The sequence below is a fragment of the Lactuca virosa genome, chromosome 2 (assembly GCF_052849685.1).
Source record: "Lactuca virosa cultivar CGN04683 chromosome 2, Lactuca_virosa_CGN04683_v6, whole genome shotgun sequence".
Classification (NCBI taxonomy): Eukaryota; Viridiplantae; Streptophyta; class Magnoliopsida; order Asterales; family Asteraceae; genus Lactuca; species Lactuca virosa.
In genome coordinates this window covers 23,603,754-23,611,047 of record NC_136427.1, presented here as the reverse complement: position 1 = coordinate 23,611,047, position 7,294 = coordinate 23,603,754, and the positions used below count along the sequence as shown (strand labels likewise).

Genomic DNA, 7,294 nt, shown 5'->3' with positions numbered 1-7,294 from the left:
AGAGTCTGTGTAGAGTATAAGATGAGCTTGAGAAGAGGTTGGGAAAGAGTAAGAGATGAAAATATGAGATTAGAGGGGAATGGATAGATAAGAAGAGAAATGATAACAATATATGCAAGAAAGAGTTATATGATAGAGTATGAGAAAAATAAGGAAAAGAAAAATAAGAAATATAGAAGAATAACTCACCAAACACATTTTGTCTGATGTTGTAGATATGCTTTATGTTTTGCATGTTCCACGTAGTAGTCGCGGTACAAGAGGAGAAGACATGACACAAGGTTAAAAATTAGACAGTAGGTTGTTATTATTATATTCACCTTGTTGTTCAATTAATATATAGATTTTATTGTAAACCCATGATTAAACTTGGGATGTAAAGTGTTTTTAATTTCAGGTGGCAGTCGTGGTACAAAAGGAGAAGACATCAGGTCGTTACACCTTATATAGTCTATGTAGTGATGCACTTGACATAGATCCCACTTTAGGGGACATGTCAGACCCGATTCGAGACAATGGAAGTGATTGATGGGTCGTACCATTGTCTCTTGTCTGAGTTGTGATTGGCTTAGCAGAAGCATTGGTAGTGGTCACCACTGGAGCTTGTATATGTTTCTTTGTCGCATGACGACTTAACTGTGGATATTATAGGCCGGTCGTCAGACAACAAGGTTGACATGAGGTACACTTTCTTTGGGGATGGGCAGTTGGACTGCCATACGACTGCTTAGGGAGTTAGGCCTCGAAGGATGAGTCCCCCGTCTAGCATGGATTGGGCATTACTGCTGTTAATCCCTTTGACGTGGCCAGTAGGCACGTCATTAAGTCCTCATAGTCTTAGCCATTATGGTGAATGATTGCTTAGTTGTGATGGTTGAGACTAGTACATGTCATGTATGGCCTTGTGTTTAGTTCTCGTCGTTGTGGCTGCACGATGCAACATTTTTTTTCCAAGACGTGACATCAGTTACCATCATTATCTTAGGGTTTTGAATCTTTCACCCTTAGGGATTTTGAATCTTTCGCACATAGGGATTTTTGTATTCTTTTTATTTTTTCGTCCTCTCTAGCCTTTTTGCGTTTCCTCCATTGTTGTTTCTTTCTTACTTTCTTCTGTTTTTGGCTATGAATTCCTTTGTTGAATAGTTAGACGCTTTACGTGATTTGTTAAACCATGATGTAAATCATACTTGGTAGATACGAGAAAAAAGAAGATAAAAAGTTATTTATAGCGAAAAAGATAAAGTTACAAAATCTCATACATACATGTTATTTATTAAACCATGATGCGGATTATAACTTTATCTTATTTTTTCTATAATCATGTAAAACAGTGTGTTTAGCAAAAAATACAACTGAAACGGTATATATATATATATATATATATATATATATATATATATATATATATATATATATATATATATATATATTAAGATAGAATGTTAATTATAGTGAAAAATATCTTTAGAAAATATTTGTCAAAATAATAAAAATAATATCAATATTGATTGTTTAAAAAAAACATGAAGATAGTATAATATTTTAATTCTTTTTATTTTTATAATTATATGTAAGATTAGTCGTACACTACGTGGGAAGAGACAGAGAGTTAGTAACTCATTGCCGAGATAAAAATGTCACAACTCACTCAAGTCATTTGCTTTGTATTATCCACTCAAGTCATTCAAGTCATTTGCTTTGTATTATCCACTCAAGTCACTCCGAGATAAAAATGTCACTCACTCATTCAAGTCATTTGCCGAGATAAAAATGTCACCACTCACTCAAGTCATTTGCTTTGTATTATCCATAGGCGGAAAAATTATAATTATATATGTATTTTTAAAATATAAATTTAGATAAAAATGTTATATAAACTTTTATTTAAATAAGGACAAATCAGTAATAAGTTTTCTGAAAAACGATTTAGAAAAAGAATTATGATCAGGAATAATAAATTTTTATTACATTAAAGTTAATAAACGTGAAAGTGTTCTAAAACAATGTATTTCTGTAGCAAGAAGCCTTTCTTGAATAAGTGTGTATAAATATAATTCAAGATTGTCATCCCAGCGGCATGGTGTTAATAGTTCCTCAGTGGGTCCATAAAAGGATTCTTGTTCAAAAGAAGTCACAATTATAGAGAAAGATGTCATTTTTGATGGCATAAAGGGAAAAATATCAAAATTTTGATGCTTCTCCTCAGTTTCATTTCACAGATTCAAATCAAAATCAAATTTGTGGACCTCTTTTGATTGCTTCCTATCCGTCGCTCATAAATTCCCGTTTCCAATGATGTCGTCCACCAATTCCTTCACATTCCCTCACTCCCCCCGAATCTCTTCAATCATTGTAGGTCACAACACCAAAACCCTAACAACAGTTCTTCAAAATGTCTCTCACAATTAAGCTGCGAATCGCTCCCACCATTTCACATTTCGACCTCAATCGCAAAACCCAGAAAAATCCCATCATTTCACGAACACCCATTTACCATTCCAACAAATTATCCACTTCCCTCTTGTTTCGTACCAAAAAGATGGCGGCGTCTCATGTAGTCAAGAGTTCTCTGATCGAACCAGACGGCGGCGTTCTGATTGATCTGGTTGTTCCAGAAAATCAAAGGGAATTGAAAGCTTCACAGGCGGAGGGAATGGAGAAAGTGCAGTTAACGAAGATTGATTTGGAGTGGGTGCATGTGATTAGCGAAGGATGGGCGAGTCCATTGAAAGGTTTCATGAGAGAAGATGAGTATTTGCAAAGTTTGCATTTTAATTCATTGAGGATGAAGAACGATGATGGGTATGGGAGTATAGTGAATATGTCTTTACCTATTGTTTTGGCCATTGATGATGCGACTAAAGAGAAGATTGGTGGTGCTAATGATGTGGCTTTGGTTGGGCCTGATCAGAAGATAGTTGCCATTCTAAGAAGGTTTGCATTTCTCTTTTGATTATGTTATTAATTCAGTATTTGATATCTAAAGATAATAACTTTCTATGTAGTTGTTTGGGACATATGTTTAAATCGATTAGTGATTTGAAGTCTTTTGCTAAATTGAAAATAACTATGACGTTGTACCTTAGATTTTGTCTTCATGAGTTCGAGATATATTATTACGAATTTAATTTCAAGTTTAATATTCAATAATAAATAAAGATTTGATGAATTTTAAGAAATTGAAGAAGATGATAGACTACTCCCTCAAATGCATTTGTTTACAAATGCTCCATAGATTAAGACACAACATCTTGATTATATATACAACATAACTTTATCTTCTTCTTTCTCATATCTACCAAGTACAATTCACATCATGATTCATGACCTAAATTACATATCTTTCTTCATGATTTTAGCATTGAGATATACAAACACAACAAAGAAGAACGAATTGCAAGAACATGGGGAACCATTGCTCCCGGATTACCATATGTTGAGGAAGTAATAACTCCAAGTGGCAATTGGCTCATTGGTGGAGATTTAGAAGTATTATCACCTATTAAATACAATGATGGTCTTGATAGTTACAGACTTTCTCCTAAACAACTTAGGAAAGAATTCGACAGACGTCAGGCGGATGCAGTGTTTGCTTTTCAACTAAGGAATCCAGTGCATAATGGGCATGCATTGTTGATGAATGACACACGTAGGAGACTTTTAGATATGGGATACAAGAATCCTATTCTTTTGCTTCATCCTTTAGGGGGATACACAAAAGCCGATGATGTGCCACTTGATGTTCGTATGGAACAACATAGCAAGGTACTTCCCACTTTCCATTTTCATTTTCTTTCTATTATAGCATTGCATTTTTGGTTATTTTCTTTTTTAAGGTATTCTACTTTCTAATATCTTCCAAATTGTAACATTGTGGTTTTGTTTTTTTTTCTTCTTGTTAGGACATTACACTTTAAAAAATCTACTCGGTTAACAATCCAAATTGCTTTGTGTTTGGATGAGATTGCTATAATTGGGTAGATTTTGGGTAGATTTTGCAAAGTAGAGTGTTGTAATAAACAAATCAACGGAAGTAAATTCCTATTTATTACATTTAAGTAACACAAACCAAAATGGAACCACATTACTTAATTAGTAAACATGTGTTCAAGTGTCCCCTAAGCTTTCATTTGAAGTAAAGCACCAATATCTATTTGGGATTAGTTTTTTTTTTTTTTAGAACTTACTAAAAGATTGTTACTAATTATTATCGCTCTATTTACATGCATCAAGTTATGTCCTTATTAACATAAGACCCCATTTTTTTTTCTCATTATGTGTTGTCCAATGAATGATGTTCAAAAAATATTGGAGAAAATGACAACACACTCGTGAAAGTGGAAAAAAAAGTAAAACAAGGGTAAATTTCTAAAAAAGTTAAGTTGTTCTTTCTACATTAAGCCAAAAAGAAACACCCATATGTAGCTTATCAAGATTAAGCAATGTCACCATCATCTATTAATGTAAAAGCATAAACTTGTGGCAATATACTTTTTTTAATCATGAATATATATATATATATATATATATATATATATATATATATATATATATATATATATATATATATATATATTTTTCAAATTTGCAATTTATAAAAGTATTTGATTCATTCTTAGGTGTTAGAAGATGGAGTGCTTGACCCTGAGACAACGATTGTATCTATATTCCCATCTCCAATGCATTATGCGGGTCCCACAGAAGTACAATGGCATGCTAAGGCAAGAATAAACGCGGGTGCTAATTTCTACATTGTGGGCCGTGATCCAGCTGGCATGGGTCACCCAACCGAAAAACGGGACTTGTATGATCCGGATCATGGTAAAAAAGTCTTGAGCATGGCTCCTGGCTTAGAGAAGTTGAACATTTTGCCATTTAGGGTATGTATGCCTTTCGATACCTTTTTAACAAGGGTATTTTTGTCTTTTTCATTCAACCATCTGACATTCGGTTTTCGAAAACGATTGTGAAAAGGGTTAAATGTTTGTTTATGCCAAGACATTTAGGCTGTGTTTGGCATGCCACAGTTAGCTGATAAGCTAGCTTATTTTTCGAGTTTTTTTAAGTTGTCATGTTTGGCAAGCCAAAAAGTAGCTTATAAGCTAGCTTTTTAAAAAGCTACTTAGACTAGCTTTTTAGGAGCTTTTTAAAATTTTTCCAAATATACCCCTTAATTAATTATATAAACACATTCTTTTAAATGTCCTTTTATGGCATTTTATATCTTTCAGCTAGCTTTTCAGCTAGTTTTACCAAAAGTTATTTTTTATCAGCTAGCTTTTCAGCTACCAACTAGCTTTTTATTTAACAGCTAGCATTTCAGCCATCAACTAGCTTTTCAGCTAATACGCCAAACGTAGCCTTAACATTTTTTTTCTCAATTTATGCAACAAAAGTGAGTTTTTAAACTAAATATGCAACGTTTTATTCTAGGACCAAAATATGCATAATTCGGGTGAGTTGCATGAATTGGTAAAAAATGAAACATTGTTGCAAAAATTAGTAAAAACGTTAATCATTGTTGTATAAGTAAGCATTTAACTGATGCCAAGTCATGAAGTAACCATTTTGCAACTTTTGGTCCTAAATTGAAAAACATGGTTGCATATTATAGTCTAAAATATCACCTTGTTGCATAAATGAGATAAAAGGTGAAACATTGTTGTGTAAACAAGCATTTAACCTTCATAAAAACATTCAACCACACCACTATTTTAGGGATTTTGAGTCGAAATTACTTAAAATAAAATCAGTTTTGATAAAAACAGTGGTGTTATTAATGATTTTAAGTCAAATGACCAAATTAGAATCTAAGTGAAAGTATATTATTATTTGTTGTAATTTGCCAACTAAAATATCCATAACATAGAGGTTTTATACTTTTATTATTCCTTATGTATTTTGTTCAAGTTATATTTATAACTGTAGTAATGTTATAAGGCAACATTATGGTCATTTTTTGTTACTATATATTTATTTATGCAAGAATACATGAACATATATGTTTAAAATTATTTGTGCTAGAAATTTGTAGCCATTCTTTATTGTTATGATGATAAAAATGTTTCTTAATCTATTAATATTTTGTCACAGGTGGCAGCATACGACACAGTAGCTAAACAAATGGCTTTTTTCGATCCTTCACGTGCTAAAGATTTTCTTTTCATCTCTGGGACCAAGGTTAGTAGTATTTGTTTTTTCTTTTTTAATAAACTAAACACATGATATGAAATGATTCTTTTATATATATATATTCCAATTCATTTGACATGTTTCTTTTTTATTTTCTTTTCAGATGAGAACTTTTGCAAGAACAGGAGAAAGCCCTCCAAATGGTTTTATGTGTCCTGGAGGATGGGAAGTTCTTGTCAAATACTATGCTTCTTTGCAAACAGAAGAAGCTAAAGCCACAGTGTCTGCTTAGAAATCGCATATGCTAATTTCCCTCTTACAAACGAATTCACTTAACAATTTTGAGTTGTATTTTTTTTTTTTTGACTTTTGTGATGATTGTTCTTTAGTATCCCTTGATTAAGTTGTATTAATTCGTTTTTTTGAAATGACCTAAAGGATATTGGTGCCTCTTTTGCGCATATTGGTTTCCTTTTACAAATTTAAAATGAATGAATACACTTCAACTTATTGGCTATGTTAATTCTATGATAAGGATAACAAGTGAAGGATATTCATGTCTTATACATCTCTTTTTTTGCTGACGAGAGATTCACTGTTAGTCTATATTCCATCTTTTTGAGTGGAACAATATATAAATTGTCTTGTTTTTTTTTTTTCCTCACTACCAGATAAATGTTTTCTAGGCAACATGTTATTATTTTAAACTTATAAAACAATAAAAAAAAAGGTAAATGAAACGAAAACACCTAATTGTGAACTTGTAATGTATAATCGTTTTCAGAATCGTTTTTCAACAAAAATGATAATGATTTTTGAATTGTTTTCTAGGCTCTGGAAACAAGGATTTCAAAACTTGTGATGTTGAAGTTTAAGTTATCAACAAGAATATCATAAAGGAAACACATAAATTAACTTTTTATCACAAAACCAACATAAATGAGGTGAAGAACAATAATGAAATCTTAAAATTTACACGAATCAAAAGCTAGATTAACATGAATCATAAATAAAAAATTAGAACCCGTGATGCTGCGTGATATCAGATTAACACAAAGTTTTTTTTGAAGGATGCGTTAAACCATATTATCATAATCGATGTATTAAAAAAGATTGAAATAAAAAACTAGAAAACAAATATTAAAATCGAATATAAGAG

General features: G+C 31.8%; 1 protein-coding gene across 1 annotated transcript; it reads left to right on the top strand.

The window, feature by feature from the left end:
• The first annotated feature begins 2,107 nt into the window (after positions 1–2,107).
• Positions 2,108–6,585, top strand: LOC145158967 (ATP sulfurylase 2-like). Its single transcript, XM_079077836.1, has 5 exons — positions 2,108–2,937; positions 3,363–3,768; positions 4,623–4,883; positions 6,097–6,183; positions 6,299–6,585. The coding sequence occupies exons 1-5, from the start codon at positions 2,396–2,398 to the stop codon at positions 6,425–6,427; spliced, it is 1,425 nt and encodes a 474-aa protein (XP_078933962.1). The 5' UTR covers positions 2,108–2,395; the 3' UTR covers positions 6,428–6,585.
• Positions 6,586–7,294: the final 709 nt, after the last annotated feature.

Coding starts and splice junctions, on each gene's coding strand:
- LOC145158967 (XM_079077836.1), top strand. CDS start 2,396: ATGTCTCTCACAATTAAGCTGCGAATCGCTCCCACCATTTCACATTTC. Junction 2,938..3,362: donor ATAGTTGCCATTCTAAGAAG/GTTTGCATTTCT, acceptor TCATGATTTTAG/CATTGAGATATACAAACACA. Junction 4,884..6,096: donor TGAACATTTTGCCATTTAGG/GTATGTATGCCT, acceptor ATTTTGTCACAG/GTGGCAGCATACGACACAGT.